The sequence below is a fragment of the Labrus mixtus genome, chromosome 16, assembly GCF_963584025.1.
Source record: "Labrus mixtus chromosome 16, fLabMix1.1, whole genome shotgun sequence".
Classification (NCBI taxonomy): domain Eukaryota; kingdom Metazoa; phylum Chordata; class Actinopteri; order Labriformes; family Labridae; genus Labrus; species Labrus mixtus.
The window spans coordinates 17,386,587-17,410,220 of NC_083627.1; the positions used below are offsets into that span (position 1 = coordinate 17,386,587).

A 23,634-nucleotide genomic window follows, 5' to 3' on the forward strand; every position below is an offset into this window, starting at 1 on the left:
AATTGGCTATGTCAACTCGACGAGCGCTGCGATTGGCGGAAATCCAGCTCACTCACACCAGCTCGGTTTGAGCTTCCTGGTTGACTTGACAGCTGTCACCGTACGCCGAGGTCAAGGGGAAAGAAGCATGGCTGCGTTGTTTAGAGGGTCCCGAAATGTATTGTTAAGGTGGAATAAGCATGTCGACCTTGCCTTCGGTAACGTATCGCTCATGTTGTCGGTTTCCTCGAGCCTCTTTCGTTAATGAATGTGTTTTTAGAGGAAAATGCAGACGGAGAACTGCCTGCCTCAGCCTGTTAGCTAGCTTGTTAGCTCTCTGAAGATAGTATGCATGCAGACCTAACGTTGCTGCTACTTCAGTGTTAAAGTCTGGACACAATGTCCCTGAATTAGCCACCTGTGGTGAATTGTTCAATCCTGCAGCATGGTGGGAAAATGTGCTTAATAGGCACAAGGCAGAAGCTGAAGTCTGATGGGTAGCAATGGCCAGCAGAAGCTAATTTTCCTGACAAGCATCTCTTATTTTATCTCTAGGTGCTTATGTGCAAGTGATTTTTTTAAATTTTAAGTCTAAATATATAAGACAGCTTTAGGTATGTTCTACAGCTTCCACCTTTAATGAGCTAACTAGTATAAGAATGCTCTTTTCCTAACCTATTGTAAAATACATAGGCTACATATGGTCTAAATCAGGAACAGTGAATGTTGTTTGACCTGGATGTTATGTGAGTGTCAGGGGCCACTGGCATGATTATATAGCTACACATGTAACAGTCTGGTATTGAAATAGTTGTGATGTGAAGTGAACTATTGAAATACATTTTTTTGCATTGCACTATAAAAACCAAAATACAGAAACGGCGCTCCTCCTTCCCCCTCATGATACTTTATTAAAGCAGACATAGATATCTGTATAGTTACAGTGTGCGCCCAGTTCCAAAGTCCATTGCAAAGTACAGCCAACTGCTGCTTCAAATGGCTCGACAAAGCCCTCTTGTGTGAACATATTTAGTTGAATTATGACGAATCATTAATAAAAAAAATAAAAAAAATATATTTGAGAGATGGAGGACAAATAAGCAGAAACGTAAAATGCCTGAAATAAAACTGTACAGCAAAAAAAAACCTGATAAAAGCCTCTAACTCCAGTTGCCTTATACTTTAAAAAGGATGTGCATCAGTAGCAGCATAATAAGTGCTGAAATGAATTATTGATTGAAATAATCTAAAGTTCAAGAAAATAATGTTCCTAATTATTTTGTGTGAGGATTTTTTTTGCTTTACTATTTTATCTCATTGTAAACTGAATATAATTAAGACACTTAGACTGTGTCTTTAAAAAAAACAATGCATGTGGAAAATGAAATAGTTTGACCCCTACTTAAAAATATATATATATTCTGTAGTTGTACACTTGAGTATAAAGTCTGTTGAGGCAGTCTAACATGCAGAAAAGTAATCAATTAACACAACAAGGACCGCTTGTAATGTGTTTTTAAGAATCAGTTTGCTGTAACACTTACATGTATAATATGGGAGACTGCAAATATTACGATGAAATATTGTTAGCTTTTAATGGACAAGGTCTAGTTTAGTGTGAGAGGACTGTTGATAACTTAAATAAATTAATAATTGGTTTCTTTAATGAAAAAGATGGGGAAAATCTATATTTTACGCCACTGAAATGCACATGAGCCTAACCTACAGGGGAAATATTCTCATATTAACTCAAATATATAATCTATGTTCTCTATCCAATTTAAATGTTGGTAGTAAATTAAGTGTTAATCTTTTCCACTAGGGAAAACAGATCTAAAATGTTGACAGTCTTAGAAAGCATAAATATTTTCTTGAATGCACTTTCCAAAGAAAAATGGGTTTAATATCAAACAATGCACAGCAGTTCAGTGAGAAAGCAGTCAGAGCACCGAGGCTATGTTTGCCAGCACATATTTAGTTTCCATGCAAAGTAAGGAATGCCTGATACAGGTATTTTATTTTTATGTTCTTTTAAAGCATTCCTTTATCTCCTTGAATTAATTGTTTTAAGTAGTATCAATTAAGTAATGTGTAAGTAATGGTGATGTGGAACATGAAGGGTAAGAGAAGGGGTTGGCAAGTAAGGCTTCTTCCTGTGTGGGCTTCACTACTTAGGTCTAATCCTGTTGTTGTAGTTGGGTTTCTTGACTCTGTTTAGTTGCTATTAACCTTGTTGGACCTTGGCTGAGCCAGCAGTGTTTAATAGCCTGGCCAGACTGCCCGAAAGCTGGTTTTAAGTTAGAGCAATAAGATTTGCTCTGTTGTTATTGATTCTAATTAGAGACTTTCCCTGTGGAAGTATTAGTAAAGCTGTTTTCTACAGTTTCTTTTCACTGCCTTCATTAAATGTTAGTGCTTTGAATTTCTTCAGCTGTACAATACTCTGCACTTGGGTCATTGAAAGACAGCTATGTTCGTGTCGGTCTGCACAAATTGTATCTATGTTCGGAAGTTCTGGTTAAGATATTGAGAATTGTGAAGCTTTTGTATTGCCCCATGGTCTTCTGCCAAACAAATGACCTAACCTTTTATTCCACCCCTTAATGGTGTCTTTCCCCTCCTACTGCAGTGTCATCGCGATCGATGGCCTCAAAAACACCAGTGGGGTTTGTTGGTCTGGGAAACATGGGCAGTCCAATGGCCAAAAACCTGTTAAGAAACGGTTATCCTGTTATTGCCACCGATGTCTTTCCTGAGTCTCGCAAGGAGTTGCAGGAAACTGGTGCCCAGGTAACACTCACATATCTCACTACACAAACAAACATCTTAACATAACATAGGTTACATAACATGTCAAATCTGACATTTAACCAGCCAGTACACTAAAAGATAATTTGCAACCTTTTATTACTCACTAATTTGTTACTGGGTGAATATGTGTGTCTGTGCCAACAGGTCCTAATAAAAACAACCGTAACACATTCCATTTGCACATGACGGTGTGTAGTCTTTGTTGATGACAGTGTCATATAATGAAACTATAATTCCAATGTTCAGGTAGTCGACTCTCCAGCAGAGGTGGCAGAGAAAGCAGACCGCATCATCACTATGTTACCCTCCAGCCCTAACGTCATAGAGGTCTACACAGGCCCGAATGGCATCCTCAAGTAAGTTGAATATCATAGGCTCAGTTTGTGACACATCAAACAACCAACCTTTACCCTCCTCTTTGTTTATCAAATTTATATGAAATCAGAATGCTTCTTTGTGCTCTTCAGGAAGGTGAAGAAGGGAACGCTTTTGATTGACTCCTCAACCATCGACCCAGCTGTATCAAAAGAGATGGCAGTCGCCGCAGAGAAGATGGGGGCTGTTTTCATGGATGCTCCAGTATCAGGAGGTAATTTTTTCACTCAAAGAAATTGTCTGCACCTTTTTGTTCAGTTGTCTTTGTGTCCTTGTGCTTCAGGTCTGAAATGTACATCCCTGGTTATTTTAATTTGTGTAGCTATGTCAATTTAAATTGCTGTTCTGTTTTGATATAATGGCAAAAAGGTAAAATTGCATTGCAAGCTTTATTCCTCTCCATTGCCACTTGTAAGGCATTATATTAAAGAATTAAGAGGACAGTCTCACATTGCTAGTTTGTTAATTTGAGCATACCAATCACAGTGTTAGGATTGTGACCCCTCAGCCTTACTTCTGAACTGTCTCACACTCTTTTGTATATCTAAGCTATGGGACCTTTTGGGTGAGTGCTAGGACATGGGTTGTAATTACTGAGCGGGCCAGCCAGTGGGTGCCCTCTCGAGATTTTATTGCTGCTTTTGACCTGGGGTCTTAAAGGCAAGGTTAAGGTTTGAAGTCCTCATTATGTCGCTGCTGTCTACTTGTGACGGCTTCTTGACAGAGCACAGGATCACCAGTTGTGCTTAATGGGCTGAGCTGCGGCGGAGAATCCTGTGTCAGAGCTTTTCATGTTGATGGAGCCGTAATGGCGGGTATCCCATGTTAGTGCCTTTCATGTCAGATAAAGAGTCATAAAGAGAAGCGAAACTGCCCTCACATGTAGTGCAGGAGAGGAGAGGAGGGAGATAAGACATGAAGGAGACACATCGCAGTAAAACTGTCCATCTCCCTGTCTCCCTCGCTCTCTCTTTTATTCACACACACGCACATGATTCCTTCTATTCAGGGATGAGGTTAAGGTATGCTTCATTCTAACACTCCTGCAGACCAGATCAGTTCATACTGTATTTGCTTTTTTTGCACAATTTTCAATACATCACTAATACAGACTGTTGCTCCTGCCCTCTCCCAAACAAACACAGACTGAACCGACATGGCATGTTTACCTGCTGGCGTCTGGAGAACAGAGCAACTGCAGTCAGTGAGATCATAGCCGTAAGCCTGTTACTCTCCCTTAACACAAAGTGTTTACATACTACAGACAGTGCACAGTTTGTGTGAGCAGTCCTCTGTGAAGGTTCTTCCTCTTTCCTGTCTCTTGACTAAGCCTCTTTTACTAGCAAAAGATGACCGATGATTTACCCACTGGCCTCTGCCACCAGCTCTGCAGACATTCGTCTTTCATGCATGCATGCACACATGCTGCATGCACCCGCCCACCCAGCGTCGCCTCCAGACAACCATAACTCATATCAATAAGTGAGCACAGCTAGTTTAGAGTGCAAAAGCCTAACATATGCTTAAAATCCCCTCAAAAGAAACTGAGAATTAGAAGAGATATTCTCTTAATCAATTTAATTAATCTACAAGGCAAACTATTAAGAACAACTAGCTTCAGCCTTGAAACAGTAATGAAAATATTTAAGGTTTAGACTAATTTATGGACAAATAAGAAGTGTTCAGATGCCACCCAATGCTTTGGGAGATTGCAATTTTTCATTATTTCCTCGTGTTTTCTTATATATGAATCTAAAAAGCACATTGATCAACAGATTAATTGATATTAAAATAAAGGTTAGAAACAGCCCTTGGATGCTAACTTTGAGACAGGCAGCCCCTCTCTTAGCTCTGAGGAATGAAAGTGGGCTATGATGTGACCTTGATAAGCCAGGCTAAAGCTGTGGAGATATACAGCTCATGAAAGCATAAAGTAACTTCATAGTAGAGACCTGTAGACATCCCTTCCCTGCACCACTCAGCTCAGTTTCCACATCCCTGGATGGGATATGAGCTTACATGCTCTGATCCAACCAGGAGATGGCACCCTACCCAAATAGGGCATTGTTACAATTATGAGCTGTGTATGTGTGCAGAAGAGAAAAGTATGTGGCTCAGCTCTATGACCAATAGTACTCTTCATTGTTTGCCCTGCCAAGGAAAGGCGCCTAGTCCTACATTCACAGCAGGGCCCTGTCACTAGCTAGAGAACCTTCTCCTCTGTAGTCTCCCGTTGGTAGATTTAATTACCAAAATCATTGGTCTGCAGAGTTCCTTTTTGTTTTATTTTATATATATCCCAGAGAGTACATAGTGTCACCTTATAGTCATATTTTGTTTCATGGATATCAATTATTTTATCTCCTAGATCATCTCGATTTAATCAACTTGAATTAAGAAATTGTTGGAACAAATTCATTTGACAGAACAACAGAATATTCATTCAGACTCGCTGTGATTTCCGAGCCTCTTAAACTTTTGCAGACACAGCTGTTCTTTCTGTGGTGTCTGTATTTTTATTTTTATTTTTTTTAGATTTTTTTCTTTTGATATAAACTGGACCCTTTTCTGTATGTGTGGTGTGTTAGGTGGCGAATTTTACACAGAAATGTGTGTGTGTTTGTGTGTCGTATGCGTCACTAGAGGTTTGGCAGCCAACCGTGGGATCTGAAAAGCAAAGTTATATCCCTTTTTTTTAAAGCAGTCAAAAGGAAACTTTCACTTTCTTCTCATGGGCTTCTTTCAGGCTGTCAGTGTTACACATTATGGAGTGTCTTAGCTTTAGACCTTCATGGTCCAATTGTGTAATGATTGTGTAATGATACACACAAACGCATACAAATTTCCATATTGAAGTCTGTTTTGCAAAAAGGCAATTTACATTACACTGTAATGCTTGCACAGACACAGACACACGCACACAGAAACAAACACACACACACACTGCCACCACTGTCTGGTGTCATTAAAAGCGTCCGCATGCAAAGCTGACCCACAACAAAACAAGCTCTGATGTCACAGACTCAGGGTGTTGGCAAAGCGATTGCAAAAATAGGAGGTCTGGCTAACAAGCGGCGGGGTCGTTAGCAGTAATTACCCAGAATGCCTGTGTTTGTGTCTGTGTGCCCATGGTGGGCTGCCACATTGCTAACGGACGATGGCTTTAAAAAGCCCTAAAACCTTTCATTGTGTTGTTCCCAGCGCTGGGAAAGTCAGCTATCGGTCCCAATGAAAGCAAGAGGGAGCCTAGCTGTTGTGGGACTCTGAGCACTCGGGCTAATGTCGCTTGTTTGCGAGGTCTTATAATCCTCAGCTAACTAGCTATTTGGGCTCAGTCTCGACACCACTCTAATCATATCCGTACCACACAAACTAACGCCTGAGTGTTGCAGTGTGTCATTTGCCGACTGTTTGTACGTCATCCTGCAACCTGCAGGAGCTTGTTCAAGCCAAGGCTGGCACCAGTTGGTTCATCAATCAACGCTGCCAATCCACTCCTGCTGACTGATATAGACTGTGTTTCTCCCTTCAGGCCTAAAGGCCCTTTCACAAATATCAAGTTTTACTATGAGTGACATTTAACATTGAGTCAGACCTGAGATCATTTCAGGAAGTCGGGATTAGTGTTTCTTCACAGGTTGTCCAAAGCTGTTGAGTTTAGTTTTAATTAAGCAATGAAAGGTTAATAGTTTTATTTTAGCTTGGAATTGGGAGTTAAAACACTTCTTTGTCCAAAAGATATATTTTTTTCCAGAGGAAATGTTAATTCTAGTGCTGAAAGTTCCTATTCACTTAAGCAATGTGTGACTTTAGCAATGTGTGACTTTAGCAGTGCAGAATGAGTGTAGGTGCAGATTTTGATGGAAGAGGCTTCACATTCATGTAATGAACATGTTGATTTTCCTCTGCTTATCTTGAATGAAAACATTTACGATATGTACAAATGTGCCGGCATTTGTGCCATTAAATTGTTTGGAAGACAATCAAAGTCCAATTAATTAAGAAGGGACCTTTTTGGGCGCCGGTTAAACTGCAGTTGGAAGAGCAGGGGCCCCATATACAGAGGCTATTGTCCTCGACTCGACGCATCGACAGCAGGTTCAACTCCCTTTGATGCAAGTCAACTCTGCCTCTCTACATTTCCTGTCTCTCCTCAGCTGTCCTATCAATACAGGCAAAGTATTTTTCTGTTTCTCAGAACATGTCTGGAGGACATCTTAACAGTTTTTTCCAATGGAATTATTGAAGCCCAGAAAGTCTATTTTTCTCCGAAAAAAAATCCAAAGTCACCAAGTATCAAATGGGTTACCAACTATTCAATGAAATGACTAACTGTTACAGTTTAAATATGAACAGTGTTGTCTTTGTTTTACTTCTGTTGCCACGAATGAACTGAATAACCCGTTGTTCACATACTCACTGATTTCTACACAATACACTTTCATTGTCTGAGGACAAGCAGTAATTGAGACTATTTCACTTGTAAAATGTCATTTCTACAAATTCATTGTAGTATTGTGTATCTGTATTTAACATTTTGGTCTTCAAAATTTAATGGATGTTATACCACATAGAAAGTGATTTAAGATGTGGAAGACTTGCATAAAAAATAGAAAACAACATTCTTTTTTTGAAACTGGCCACTGGTACCTCTGGTCAAAGAGAGAGCTGGAGGGCACTCAGGCCAACCTAATCCGGTCTGAGAATGGGATTAATGGAGAAGATGAGCCTGGAAGCATTAATGCAGTTTAGTGAAGGTTAGTGAGGATCCTCTGACGCTCAGTAAAGGAAGAAGGTCGGATGGGCATGGGGCTGCTGCTGTCGTATAGTCTGTCAAGTTGATGGCTAACTAGCAAAGCAGAGCGCGAGTGATCCAAAGACTAGATTAGCATAACAAGCCTCTCACTGACGGGATCTGGTGACATAGAGGGGAACGGGGGGCCACTGGGTGGGAGGGTGCAGGGCCAGTAAAGCTACCAGAGACAGCAATGATGGAGGGGTAGTGATTGGGGACTCTACCCCTACGGTCCAGATGGAGGTGGACCCGCAGCAGCTGGGGACTGGCTCTCACGCCTCTGCCCCTATGTCATCTGCTGTGTGTTTGTAAGTGACTACTAGTGCGTGTGTGTGTGTGCGTGCGTGTGCAGACAAATAGTCAGCTGGTTAATGAGTCATACAGAACGTATCTGTCCGTCAAATGTAGCCCAAACGTCACTCTACATGTCACTCAACTAAAAGCGAATTAGCGTTTTGTCTGTGTGAAGGACACTTTCTGAACCTAAACCACAAGTGTGAGTGTGCTTATGTGTCTGCCTGCTAAGAGCCTAATTGGGGATCATTATTTACTTGCTCTATCCTAGATGAGTCTCATTGGGCTGGGTAGAGGATTGATTGTGGATCTCTGCTGCTCCCTGCAGCCTCTGTCACCTACCATTGACCAGCCTCCTCCCTGCAGAAGCGAGCACTTACTGATGATGATGATAATGATGGTGATGATGATGGCTGGCCTGTGTGTCAATAGACGGGCAGTGAAAATAAAACCCTTGCACACAAGAAACCATGTTGATGCTGTAAACTGAATTCCCTTTTTTCTTTTTTTTCCCCCCAAAACCCAAACTTGTCTCCAGTCGCCTTTCCCACTCGAGGTTCTCATGAAGTATTGGTGTGCAGGAGTCCGTTCTCATGGCACTGCTCTCGTTAACTATAGCCGATAAAGACTCTGTTTTTAACACAACAGAGGAGCATTAGCAAAGTTGGCAGATAAATTGTTGAAAGTGCCTTTTTTTTTTTTTTTTTTTTTTTTAGCATTCTTGGTCAAAATGCACCCTCATAGTGTTTCTTTTATGTACTCAATATCTTTTTCATAGTATCTGGTTTTTATGGGGGCCTGTTTGTTTTTTTTATTTAGTTTGAGAAAAAAAAATCTGCCTATGGTTGTTATTATAATGTGGCCACAGGAGGCTGCAATGCTGGCCTGTAAACATACTACCCCCACTGACTTTCGCTGCAAGCAGCCTTCTCCTGTTGACTCAAGGCTACATGTAAGTGTAAAAGCTCTTTTAAGTCTGAATGGATGAATACAGCCGAGCCAAAACTTTAACCTTACATGTGCATATAGTTAAAAACATAGTAGCAAGCAGTGTTAAATTATGCCAAAACTAGAGTTTGTTTACACCGACCACGTTTGGACGAGAAGGTGTGAAATGATTTCTGGTGTTTCTTGAAGTAAGAATGGGAACATTATCATTTTAGGAAATTAGGTGTTTGGAAGAGCTCTAACGATATTAGAGGTGTTGTTTTGCTTCGAGTGTTTTTCCGTTTACTCTCTGGGGGGAAAAAGCAGGGTTGTGGCATGCTGTCAAATGCGTCATTCATTACCGAACTCTGAGAACATCCCTTTTTTCGTGTGTGTGTGTGTTGTTTGTGCAGCCTCATATTCACAAATGTAGTTTAATTTAAACTCACCACCCATAAAAAGTGCATACTGGCTAACATGCTGCTCGTAACTTTAAGACATGCGGCCTCAGAAGCTCTAAGAGACGTCTTATTGGCGGCCTGCTCTGGGATCTGCACCTGTCCCTGCTACACACACTTTCAAACCGAGGAACACACGCACAGATCCTGCATGCATATGTTCACAGACGTTCACACTTATTTTGTACACGCACACACCACTTCAAAAAAAAGTTGCAGAGGTTATAGGGTTGTCATTGCTTTGGTTGAGTCTTTCGTGTGTAATGAAAGAAGTGCTAATGAATTCAGTGTTCACTACAAACAGGCCAAACCAAAGTCATTCCTCTGATCTTCCTCTCCCTTCACACAACAGAAATCACCCTCTTATGTTCACAGTTAATGCCTGTCGTCAAAGCCGGCTGTTAAGCATCTGTCCTAATAGTGGCTGATTGCCTGCTCATTAACTTGAACCTTGTTAATGGAGGAGATCAGATGAAGGAGATGTCGATATGTGTTTGTAATTGAACAGAAGCTAACTTGCACGGGCCACACACAGCCACCCATGCTAACACAGATTGACACACAGTTTGGTGCCTCCTCAAAAGTCATGCATATTATAGAAGCCACCTTCTTTTCTCCTCTCCTCTTACTATACCTTGCTCTGTTCACTGTATACGCCACAGACTGTTTCATTATTAGTCCAATAGGCCCAAGCCTGCCTCTGATATATGTGTGTCCGATGAGTAGGTGGGCACCCACTACTTTTCACCAACCAAAACTTCACCTGAAGCTGGATGAGAGGAAGTGACCGAGGAGAGAGGTGGTCTTTTCCTAAGGGAAATATTTCCAATAACAATATTGCCTGCTCAACAGAAGATCAGAACTTTGCTGTTTATTCAGAATCTACAGTTTTTTCCTCAAAGAATTGGCAGTATGTGCTATGATTCTTGTATTCATTCTATTATGGTGATTATATAGTAATCCAGCCTTAAAAATAATTTTACATATTGGCTTCTGGGTTCTAATTAGGAGTCTTTTTTATGTATTTATTTTGGTCTTGTTGACATTGTATCATCATTGTTATTCCTTTTAATATTACTTTTTTTTTCTGTTTGGATGTGTGTCTCTGTTGTCTGCACTGTTGTTTTTCAACCCTCTGAAATTTGACTGTATTGTTCTTCTCTACTTTTTATGTACAGCTTATATCAGCTGTTGCTGATTTTAAATGTGCTTCATAAATATATTTGATTTATTTATTATTGATTGAGAAAGAACTAATTATAAATGAGTGCTAAGATGTATTCATTTGTTGCATTATGCAGATAACTTTTTGTTTTGCATACGTCTTTTTTAGTATTTGAAATCCCACCTACACTCTTTTTCTCTACCTTGTATTTTATATCATGAGCCCCCAAAACCCAACACTCACATGCACACACACACGTCTTGTGTCCCCCCCTAGGGGGCGTTGTGTAGTTGTGCAGTGCTAACGATCCAGGACTGTCACTCCCGCTGGGATGGATGAGCCGGCGGACCCGGAGCTCGGGAAGCCTCATTAGCATTCCTTTTTAATCCGTCTCTGACAGGACCAGTCCGCGAACGGGACGTCCCCTCACACACGCGCACACACGCACACACACGCACACACACACACACACACACACACACACACACACACACACACACACGGTAGCATTGGCACTTCCATAAAATTACACATCACACACAGAAATTTTTGTGCATGTACAATGAAGAGACTCACTGTTACCCCCAACACACACACACAAACACACACGCACACACATTGTTATGCTAATGATGTGCTTTTCTTCCACCTACTTGGATCTTCCATCATCCCGGTGTCACTGCCTATAGAAATCCACTACAGATCATAAGAGCTTATTATGGGTGATTAGTTAATTTGAGGGAGGGAGAGTTGGGAGGGAAGCCGGGAGGTAGGAAGAGGAGGATAATTTTCCGTCCCTGCTGTCTTCTCTACATCTCTCTCTGCAGCTCTCTCACCCCTCTATCTCTCCCTCTCTCTCTTTCTAGTGACATATATTGATCAGAACGTTGACTATATTATCAATAATCTCCTCTTTAGTCGTCTGCGAGCAGTGATCTCCACTAATGAACCAGCACAGTTGGCATTCTTTCTATGCCGATATGTTTGTGTTTGTGTGCGCTTGTGTGTGTGTTGGTTTGTTTTTGTGAGAAGACCTCAGACTGAAAGTTGAGAACTAGTAAATTAAATATTAAGCAATAAGGATACCATTAGTTAAACTTTTAAAACTAGCTAATAGCTCAAACTAATAGCGCTCCTGCTAAGTTGTTTTTTTTATTTGTCTTTTTTTCTCCTGTAAATGATGAAAAGTTCTATGGCTACTGTACATGACACATCACAAACAGTAGGTGTTACCATATCGGAGCTTCATATTGGCTAACACAGATTCTGAGTTATTCTGGCAAGAAGTAAAGACTTCATTACATGCTTAAAAAATATACTCAAAAGAATGAGGTTAGATGTGAAAGTGAGAGAAAAAAGACTACAGAAAGGAACAAGAAGGGGGATAAGTGTATAAAATCCTTCGTCTTTGGCCCATAAGTGTTTGGCGGCTGTATGCTAGGCGTGTGTTTGTCCTAGTCCACAGGCAGCTGCAGTATTGTGGGCTTCGGCCTTCATTATGTGGCCCTAACGACCTGCTGACAGCCCAACACTGACTCACACACACCAACAGTGCAGTGGCATCACCATACACTTGACAACAGAACAGCCAATTAAAGAAAGTGGAGGGGGATAGAGATGTATATTTATGTTTTTGAGTCATTGAAATATACAATAAGAATCCTCCTCTCCTCTCCTTTGCAGCTATGTCTGATAATGGTATTTCAGCTGTTTTGTCCCCAGCAGTTCTCTTTAATTATTAACAGCGACATTATTAGGCTTTCACTATAAAGAGCCCTTTCATTAGAGCTAGACGACACCCTAAAGACAAATTGAACTCACTTTCCCTCCTTTTCCTTTTCTCCCTTAGTTTAACTAGAAAAATCTGCCTCTTTGCATGCAAGTTAGCCTGTTTTTAACTTACTTACTTTTTTTGAGTACTATTATACCTGAGGAAAACATTTTTGTTTGTTGTCTCCTTTTTGGAGGGGGTGTAGAATACTAGGTATAATAGTGTTCTTTTTCTAAGGCTATTCAATGAAACATTTTAGGGACACTTGAATTGCAGAGGGGACTTAAAGCTAACTGGTTCCAAGCCACCCTGAAAGGGGATTATTTCTGCATTAAGGACCCTGTGGAGGGGCAGGGGGTGTGGTTGCCTCCTACAACATGGCACGCTTCTTAAGCCATCAGGCATGGGGAGGGACGCCTAATTGAACATGATAAAGTGTAAAGTTAATTACCCCTCACGCCTGTCACTGATACCCCCATGAGGAGGGCTGGCCTCAGGCACAGCTGTTGGTGTGTGCATGTGCGTCTTTGTGTGTGTTTGTGTGTGCGAGACGGAGAGAGGAAGGGTGACAGGACAAAAGGCGAAAGCTCCCACGAGGGTTGTGTAGTGGATGATGGCAACAATCGCCTTTTAAAGATACCTCTGTCCCTCTGGTGCAGCACTACTTAACACTTCTGTCCTACTATGAGACTAACACACAAAGTACACAACTGACCTTTGTGACACAGCTGGTTGTGTTGAAACGCTTAAGAATTTGATATATTGTGTTCTTTCAAGAGGCAATCACATACATTTTAGTTTGATATCAACTTCTGTTGACTTTTGCTAAGATACAGTACGAAAAGTTTTGTTAAATGTAACTCTCATTTTAACCTCCTATAAAATGTGCAATGTATTACAGGTCTGATTTGGACTATATATTGTGTTTGTACCATTATAAAACGTGTGTGTTCACCTCAGTAAACTTCAACGATATGTCTGAACATGTGCTGTGTTTGTAGGCGTCGGGGCTGCCAGCTTGGCCAAACTGACCTTCATGGTGGGTGGAGTGGAAGAGGAATACAACGCTGCTCAGGAGCTGCTCACCTGCATGGGAGCAAATGTTGTCTACTGTGGACAGGTTGGATCAGGACAGGTAAAAGAAACATGCAATGCAAACACAAACACACATGCTACAAACCTCTCTGATTCATATATAGCATAAAAATGCATATATTTTTTTTTAAACTAAATTCCTCCATACATAACTATTCAAACTAAAACATGGCATCAAAACTTAGCTGCTATCTCCAGAATGGTAGTTTTAGTCTACATCTAGTTGTGTTCTTTCTAAAAAATATAACTTTTCTACTTCTACAACTTTTTTCGAACTCATCTGTTTTATTTTGAAAGAATAGGTCATTTTTCCAAATGTTCCTGTACTATTCAAAACCACTGTCTATGTCTTGGTTGGGTCAGTCGTGATAACGCAATGATTCTATACCCTAAATACCTCCTTCAGTACGGAAATAACTATCCAAAAGTGTTCTGCAGAAGAGATAGATAGGCATAATATTCATCTGTTTGGGTCACATTGCCTCCAGCTTGCTTTGTTGCCTAGGAAGTGGTTTGCCTTTAATGATAGGAGTAATGAAATGATCTTTATTCACATGGACAGAGTTTCATACATTTGAGTAACTTGAATACAGACTGTATTTACCTACCACATACTGTATAAATGCACCACTTAAAAGCACAACTCAAGAATGTCATACTTCCAAAGGAGCAAACTCCTAAAGAGGGATTTTTCACTTAAAAGTACAAGTATAAAATCCACACAAAAATCTACAAAATATGAGATATACTGTCCTAAAGCATAGCTAAATAACATAACTAACAAGAAAAAAAAACATTTAGATTTGTACCACAGAGCAATAGACCATCTTCCTGAAACTTAATGAACCTAAGGTTTATGGATATTAAGCTGTTACTAATTTGAAAAAATATACTAATATATTGTACTGTTTTACAACTGTTTTGGCTTATTCACTAGTCTGAACCAAAGATGAAATACATTTTCAATGTTGTTAAAGGCAGTGTTAGAATTCTCCTCATTTTCACACAGTTAAATTCCCTTTTTTTCGCTTTCTGGTCTATCGTCTCTAGGCGGCTAAGATCTGCAACAACATGCTCCTGGCCATCGGGATGATTGGCACTGCAGAGACCATGAATCTTGGAATCAGGTACTGTCAGCCACTACTCAAATAAGTTGTTTCAATCCACTATCCTCACAGGAAAAAAAGCCTGAGACACTATGTTCACACCGAAAATGTTACAAGACCCTTCAATATAATATAAGCTACTGATCAAAATATATCGTTTACAGGCAGAAGCATGGAGGTGTTTGGGAGGTGTGAATAAAAAATGTACGGTTCATCCAGTAGGGGGTTTTGTTTCGTGTTAGGGATGTTGAGCAGCTGACTTTCTATCCAGTCAACAAAATGTTGACATTTTTGACACGTGGTTATTAGAACTAAAAGCACCATGAACCTATAAAAGCACGTTAAGGGTTTCACATTTTAGCCATGCGTGAATATGACTTGAGCTGGCCCTTAGATTTAGCCGTCACTATGAAAGCAATTGCTATACCACTGATATTACTGAAACATTGGCAGTTATTTACTACTTTAATACTCGTTTGGAAATGTGTGTGGTTGTGTGTGTGTGTGTGCGTGCGTGTGAGTGATTGTGCGCGAGAGAGTGAAGGGGTCAGAACCGCCTCTGCCCGAAAGAGATAGATGAGTGGGCGGAGCCATGGACTCTGATTTACATCTGCTGATTGAGCTCTCAGCAGAATCCTGTCACAACCCTGTCACTGAACACCGCCTAGAAATCCCATAATTCATCATGCCTCGTTTATGCACAAAGCCTTTTTTGGCCTAATGGCTGAGGATGATGGGATATAGTGTCTTTTGAGTTTCACCAAAACATGTTCTAATGATATGTAAAAGACGGGCTAAAAGGTTTAGGTCAGTGAATTTAGGTTTCTACGGGATGCCTACATATGATTTTTTTCTGAAATTGAAACTAACCATCAGATCATTTTTTTAACCATAGCCGGTTGAATTGATTATTTACTCAATTTACAAACATCATCTGTGCACACTGCTCTGTTTACTGGGTCACTATAGTGTCCTTTTTACAGGTTTTCCTACTCCAAAGATGTGTGCATCCAGTATAATGTGTGTATGAGTGTGTTCACGTACAAGAATTGCCCCTCTCACAGTGCAGCTGTGTTAGTGCTGCAGATTTATCTGTGCTGAGACAGAAGAGGAAAATTGGCATGAGCAGTCACACATAAATCCCCCCACTAGGCCTCTGAAATATGGAGGCATTAAGGGAGCAACACAGATTTACACATTGCCACACTGTCTCTGAAGCGCGCGCACACACACACACACACACACACACACACACACACACACACACACACACACACACACACACACACACACACACACAGATTTATATCCACAGGCACTGAGGACAGCCGTTTTCTACAAAAGTACCAAAACCTCCACTTACTGTGCACATCATTATAATGTATGCAAATGAAATGAGGATTTTAAGGACTGCATGCTTTCACTTTAAATGTGGATTTTAGTTTATATCATTGCAAACCTGAGTTTCAATCTTGATTGTGTGCGTGTGTACATGCACAGTGTGTGTGTGTGTGTGTGTGTATGCTTCCTTGTTTCCCAGCTTCTTACCAGCCAATCTCTGGGGCTTTATTATGGGGTTTGACAAAGACTGTCATCGTTTAGAGAGAGCCCACACCCGTAAATCTCCCATGCTGCATTGCGGCCCTGTCTCTTATGCAGAGAAGACGCACTCTTATGCGTGTGTGTGTGTTACTGACACTTACACACACACACACAGACACATGAAACAGTCTGACACAAAGGAGACTGAGCACTCACAGCCAATTTACAAGAAAACGGCAATAACATTTTATCATGCTGGACTTGGGCCTGATAGAGCTGCCCTTTCTTTCCAATATGTCAGTGCGCCATGTGTGTGTGTTTCTTCTTACCTGTACACACTGTGAACACACAAACACAGACCCCCCCACACACACACAGCTCTGTTCTTTGAGCTAATTTGTTGATCTCAGATGGAAGCCCGGGCCGTCTCCATCAGAGCGTGACGTTCTCTTAGTGCTAGGAATGGCCACGCATGACAATTACGAGCACACCCGAACCCACACACACACACACACACACACACACACACACACACACACACCCTGCCTTTTTTAGCATCCTCTCTATCCATCTCTTTTGACTTTTCTTCCTCATCCCTATTTGCTTTACCTCCTCATTTAATTCTCTTATTTTAATCCCTTCATTTCTCCTCTGCCTGCTGTTATTTCTGCATCCAACCAACCAGTGAGAAGGGTGGATGGGATCTACAGAGTATTGAATAGAGCGGCAGCAGTGATTTTAATGATGCACGTGAGATGAAGGAAGGGAAGAAGAGGAAAGAGAGGCGACTGGCCCAGGAAGGGACATGAGGCTTTTTTTTTTTTTACAGCTCATGGTTCACTTTACATGCCTGTTTACCTGCACCCATTCATGCATACACTGCTTGAAGTGACTGTCATTGAAGCTAAAGTAGGAACACACATATTTACTCCTTAACTCATTTTATGGGGATAACAACAGGCGAATCAAAGGGGTTAACAAGACACGACCCTTTGTATTTACAGACAGAAATAGCTTTCCCACACACGTGCAGACACACATCTCTCTTGCCCTTAAATGAATTGTGAGCATATGTTGTGATGAAGATTAAAGTTGGGTGATAAACACGCTCGTAGTGTCTATAAATGAGACACTAAATGGTCATGTGTGTGTGTATACGTGCTCGTTAGCTCTGTAATGTAATAATAAATGGGGACCGGGTTTGGCTTCCTCTCCTGTGGCATCCGACGAGGACGCGGAGCTAATCGCACTGAAACAGACAGTTAATATCAGAGCAGCAAATATACTCCACCTGCTACAGCTCCCCAGCACATTAACACCCTCCCCTCTTATTTTCATCTTCTTCTCCTTCCCTCTCACGTTTCTTTAATCTGCGGAGGCATCGCACAGCAACATGTTTGTTTCACTGTCCGTGTCGTTGTGTGTTTATCCATGTCAATCTTGTTAAACCGTGACATGTCCTCTTCTCCACGCAAATTACTGCAGGCGAGGAACAACACCACTGCGTCGGTTAATAACCACCACTGTGTGTGTGTTTGTGTGTGCATGCATGTGTGTGATGGAAGCAGGAGGGGAACTTCATTGATTTATCGTTAACAGAGGACAACAGCTCCCCGTCAGCGTCTCTGGTCGCTATAACAAACGATCTGCGCGCTCGGACGCGCTTTATTGTAGCTCAGCTAGTAACCTTTTCAGCTGCTGACCCAGAACGCAGGGAGGGGCTGCCTGCCTGTGTGTGCGTGCGTACGCGCAGAGAGAAGGGGGTTTTTGTGCACGATGTCAAACATATGTCCCCCAGAGTCCTCAGACAGGGAGGTGTCAGCAGGGAGGATGGGGGGGGGGGGAAGAGGAAAAGGAAAGGAGAAGCAGAAGCAGGACGGGGAAGGATGCTTACAGACTTAGACTAAAAAAGCCATCATCAGAGAGACTGGAGGCTGAAACACATGTTTACACTCAAACACATGCACGCATGCAGTGTCACTTATGCCACATTTCCAAAACAGTCTGTAAAAGAAACACGAGTGCGGCAGAGCGGACACAAAAGAGACGAAGAGAAAGGGCAGAGGGAGCGACATGGAGAGAGTGTAAATGCAATTCCCATTCTTAATTAGTTAGTAGACAGCTAATAAAAACTGTGGTTATAATGGCAGAATGAGAGCCAGGTGGAGGGAGGGAGGGAGGGGGAGTCCTGGCCTTAAGGACCTATGATGGTTTAATAGTCATATTGAGAGCAGAATAGAGTTACAGGCCTGTAAGTAACAGTGAGCTGAGACAGCCAGGGCTTGATGTGGGCAGCTTTACACTATCTTTTAAATCGTTAATATACAAAAGCTGCACTGCACAGACACAGGCGCTAGAGTTACACCCTCTCTACTGTAATGGTTTGCACTTTGTTTCACTCCCTGGCCTGCCTCTGTCTTCACTCTCTTTGTCTCATTTGCTTTTCCCTCGTCTTATCACAGCCAGGAGATTTGTTCCTCTCGCATATGAAAGTGGGTTGCAGCAAAATGGGGCAGCAAAAGTGAGAGCCTGCACCTCTCTATACGTGACAGCGAGGTTTATGGCTCCCCTGTGCTGTTAACCACTTTTCCTCCTCCACTTTCGTTTTTCTATGAAAGAGGGGATGATGAAGGATAGATGTGCTGGTAAACATCAATACTGCATTAGCCGACATTACAAAGCCTTGAGCCATTAACACTGAGGAATGGTCACAGCCCAGCATAAGGTTCAACGGGGGTCACTACAATCACCAGCCACCCCACAAGCCATCTTTTTTCATGTTATTCATCTTGCTGTTTGGAAAATTAATTCTATAATCTATGTTCCTATCCTACTCTTATTGCCTGTTCTTTTCCTGACAAACACACACACTGAACTTTAATACCAGCAGAGCCAGTGTGAAAGAAGAGTGAAAATGGTGCTGTGATTTGTATCCGCTTGGATCCCTTTATAATGGACCCATAAATGTCCAGGTCCAAAAGGCGGCTGTGGCTCAGTTGGTAGAGTCGTCGCCTCTCAACCAGTAGGTCGAGGGTTCGATCCCCAGCTGAGCAACATGTCCGATGTGTCCTTGGGCAAGACACTTAACCCTGCATTGCTCGGGGCGGTGTATGAATGGATTACTGTTGTACTTGATGTACGTCGCTTTGGATAAAAGCGTCTGCTAAGTGAATTGTAACTGTAAAAGAGATACTAACTTATTTCTTCTCCTGCTTTCTCAGACTTGGTTTGGATCCCAAGCTACTAGCAAAGATCCTCAACATGTCCTCAGGTCGTTGCTGGTCCAGCGACACGTACAATCCAGTCCCTGGTGTCATGGAGGGAGTCCCCTCAGGCAACAGCTACCAGGGCGGCTTTGGAACCACTCTAATGGCAAAGGTTACTCCCTTATCCCTGTCTTTGTGTCATTTCTTTGAGGATCACTTGTGACTCTCTCTATATAGGGCTAATCTAAAAATTTGTATATTGTTGACTAAAGTCTTAATCCCTTTGTAATGTCAAGCTTTGTTCTGTCTGCTTAGTCTATAAAAGTTGGTAAATTAGAAAAAAAACACCCAGAAAATGTCCCTTGTGGAGTCAATCTCAAGATATATTCCAAACGAATTAAAACTTGGAGAAGCGTACAATCATTTGATAAGAGAACCTTGAAGCAAAGTTTCTTAAAGATCCTTTATAATTACGATATACTCTTTTTTAATTTTCTTTCTTCTTATCGAGAAATTATTGAAGCTAAAACTCTCTTCTTTCCTTTTCCTTAAGCCTCTGTTTGTCAGTCTCTCGACCCTGTAATTTGCTTTGTCTCAATTGTAACTGTTCTTTTGTATCTGCTTCCTTTCCTCCAGTCCATCTGTGACCTATTGTGTAACAAAAAATTTATTGACACTGCATTAGTTCGTCTGTATAAGTCAGTCTGTTCATCTGGGTGTCTATTAATACACTGGCATTGTGTGCCTTGCATTCATTAGCCAGGGTCCTCCTATCACACACAGCAAATGAAAGAAACCTGATAGTAATGGGATAAACAGTCACTTTCTTACAGTCACTTAAGTCAGGCGTTAGTTAAACAAAAAGAGATTATAATGATTTCAGTCCACTTATCTGACTTTCTGCCCCTTACTCTCTGTGTGTGTCTGCTTTTCTAGGATCTTGGTTTGGCTCAAAACACTGCCACCAACACTAAGACACCCATCCCTCTGGGCTCCCTCGCCCACCAGATCTTCAGAGTCATGTGCTCCCGAGGCTACGCTAACAAGGACTTCTCATCCGTCTTCCAATTCCTACGCGAGGAGGAAGGCCAGTGATGGAGAGGGAGCAAAGTAGACTGTGATGTTACCATACACACACACACGCACACACACACACACACACACACACACACACACACACACACACACACACGTATGTACACACCCCAGTGCCCCTTATCCCACTATGCTCAGGAGAGACTACGGCCTTGCCCTCAGGCACAGATCTGCAGTCGAATTAACATACTGTATGTCGACACGTGCCCCCCCCCCCCCCCCCCATTGCATTAGCTGAATCATATTTACCATCCTCCGCTCACCTTCTGCATGGTGGAGATGCTAAAACTGACCTTAGATCAGTATCTAGAGACAAAGCCAACTCTCTCCCTAGTCTGGGCTGAGAGGCCGGAGTGAAATGAGGTAGGATGAGGCACTGCAAGGTTTTGTGTAACAATGCAAATAATGTGCGGTTTCCAGGACAATTGATAAGTAATGTGCATGATCGTTCAAAGTTTAGGTACGCTTTTGTCGGGTTTGCGCTTTTTTGCTTTGTTACCCATATGACTCGGACATTTCCAAGTCCAATGAAAGAGGACAGAGTAAACACACTATAGTAAGAATACATAAAGTGTCATTAAAGAGACAGTGCAAGAGAATGCAGAGTTTTGGTTAACCTACTGTTTTTCTTTTTAAACCATTTCCCTTTTTACTTGAAACACAAAGCCCATGATTTCAGCACTACATGTAAGGTAACCAAAACTGACCACACTGTTGGATCAATATTTACTTTTGTTACAGTTGTCAGTGTTTGTTTTTTTTAGCTGAAAGATGTCATCCTACCAGAATCCATTCTTCATTTCATTACATTTTTCAACCTCCACTTTTTTTTTTTTACCTCATGATGAAACTACAGTTACATTTTTTCTCAGATATTTGGTATGTTGACGGACATTTAATTCTCATCCCACTGGATCACCCAGTTCTGCTTGTCTAAATACTGTGATATCTTATATTTGGGGTTATTTTTGCACTGTGTGCATTGCAGTGCAATGCTCTGGGCAATTTTGATACAGTTACAGAATCTCTTTGAACATACCTCTCCGCTCTGCCGTCTGCAGCTGCTTATCTAGCCACTGGAGTATTATTTTATGACCAACACTGTTTGAATTTTATACTGTTCACTACAAAATGTTATTCTCACCGTCTAGCACTTTCTCTCACCATCTTTTCTGTTTTAAAGTCTATCCTCAAATATTTTTCCTCTCACACTCTGTCCCTCTCTCTCAGCTTGTATAACATCTGTGTAAAATGTGGGCAGGAAACAGCTGCTCCCCCGCTCAGAGCAAATGTACATAATGTATATTTCATATTGTTGTGTAGTATTAAAGAGGAATCTAAATGGACTCTCACTTTTTTTTTTAGTAAAATTCATCAATAGTGTCGACAGTTTGTCTTTGCTCTGTGAAACAGATCCTCAGTCATGCTGTAGCCTAAAATAAAGATGTTCTGTGATTTTTGTGTTATGTCTGATTTTTTTAAAAATAAGTCAAGTATGTTGATGAAGATGGTGATATTGTAATTCAAGGTATATTCAATATAGATTAGGTTCATGTTTATATAATAGAACTCAAAAAACAACATTTGTGGGGCACTAGCTTAGCTTAGCAGGCTCAGAGGCAGTGTCCTCAATGCACTGGTTGCTTGTTTAATTTTTCCATTTGCAACCTTTTGATGCATGGGGTTCCATAGCACTTCTCTCTACACTTCCTCGTCTCTCTCCTGCTGTCCTCTCTTAAAAAGGCTAATTATATTAAAGACTATTTGGAAGTGATCAGAATATTATATACAGCTTCAGTTCAGATATTTCACACACAGAATCACATTTTACATTGCATTGTGCCACAGGAGAGCTTACTTTAGTCAGCAGAATAATTAAACAGTTGTTGGGATATATCCTCTGAGAACCTCTGAGAATATCTTAACCAATTTGTGTGGTGTTCTGCTACAAAATTATAAAAATTTCACTAAAAAACAAAATGTTAACCTGCCTAGTGCCAATAGAGGAAACATCTTGCAACCACCCAAGTGGGTAGTGTTTATTTTCTGGGGGCCATGAATGTCTGTCTTCTGTTTTTCTGATTAGTTCTCATTTGAATTTAGGGCTTTTACTGTACATGTCAGAGTATGCTGTACAGATAGTGAGGGTATAGATTTTGAAGCTCCTCAGGGTGGAGACTGTGTTATTGAATACTATGCCAATTGATAACTTACCAGTTAAGGTAAGCACTGGTTCATATACACAATATAATGTAGAGTTTTTCTCAACTGTACCAGGCTGCAGCATACTTTTTATTTAACCTAAGCCACTGTGCTCTTCAGCAGACTGATGTTCCATTGTTCCTCCAAAGCTCTTCAGCAGACGCTCATATAAAGCTTAACGTCAGTCGGGGAGAAATAGCAGCACTAATCTCAGAATGATGCCCTTATTTCCATCATTACAATGAAATGAGAGGAAAAAAACAAATGTGGTTTTCTTTTATTTCACCCCCTTTTTTTTTCTGAGGGCTGGTGTTTCTTCGCAACATTTTATGGAGCTGCTGTTGTCTAACTGGTAGCCGCAGTTGTTGCAGACTGCGGCGAGCCATTGGTGGCAGGGGTTGTGTCGTGGGCTTGTGACTCACTTTGTTACTGTTCTTTGGGAAGAATGCACTTGCCCTTTGCTTGAGGATCATCTTAATTTGATTATAAAAAGAGAAGTAGGCCTACATTTAGGTTCCTATGAAGAAGAAACATCACATATTTCTTCCAATGAGAAATCTTTCAGGATGAAGTCAACAACTCCATCTTTACCTTTGCAGACACTCATAATCCTCTTGAGGTCTCGCTAAACATGAGCTACGCCTCTGCTCTGGTCTGCTGAATTAGGCAGTTGACTGATTCATATTTGGGTGTTTTAATTTGCCTGTGTTTTATAGCAGGCTGCTGAGCCGGCGGTTTCCTCATTAAAGGACACATGAAAGCAAGCTGTAAAGCAGCCTCGGTATAACCAGCCTGCGCTGACGTCTGAAGGGG

The 23,634-nt window shown here is 41.4% G+C and overlaps 1 protein-coding gene across 1 annotated transcript; it reads left to right on the forward strand.

Moving 5' to 3' along the window:
• The first annotated feature begins 80 nt into the window (after positions 1-80).
• hibadha (3-hydroxyisobutyrate dehydrogenase a) lies at positions 81-22,074 on the forward strand. The gene is made up of 8 exons (XM_061059408.1): positions 81-197; positions 2,609-2,769; positions 3,037-3,146; positions 3,258-3,379; positions 13,577-13,710; positions 14,721-14,797; positions 19,540-19,696; positions 20,461-22,074. Exons 1-8 carry the CDS (start codon positions 128-130, stop codon positions 20,617-20,619), a joined length of 990 nt encoding a protein of 329 aa, XP_060915391.1. The 5' UTR covers positions 81-127; the 3' UTR covers positions 20,620-22,074.
• Positions 22,075-23,634: the final 1,560 nt, after the last annotated feature.

Coding starts and splice junctions, on each gene's coding strand:
- hibadha (XM_061059408.1), top strand. CDS start 128: ATGGCTGCGTTGTTTAGAGGGTCCCGAAATGTATTGTTAAGGTGGAAT. Junction 3,147..3,257: donor GGCCCGAATGGCATCCTCAA/GTAAGTTGAATA, acceptor TGTGCTCTTCAG/GAAGGTGAAGAAGGGAACGC. Junction 14,798..19,539: donor ACCATGAATCTTGGAATCAG/GTACTGTCAGCC, acceptor CTGCTTTCTCAG/ACTTGGTTTGGATCCCAAGC.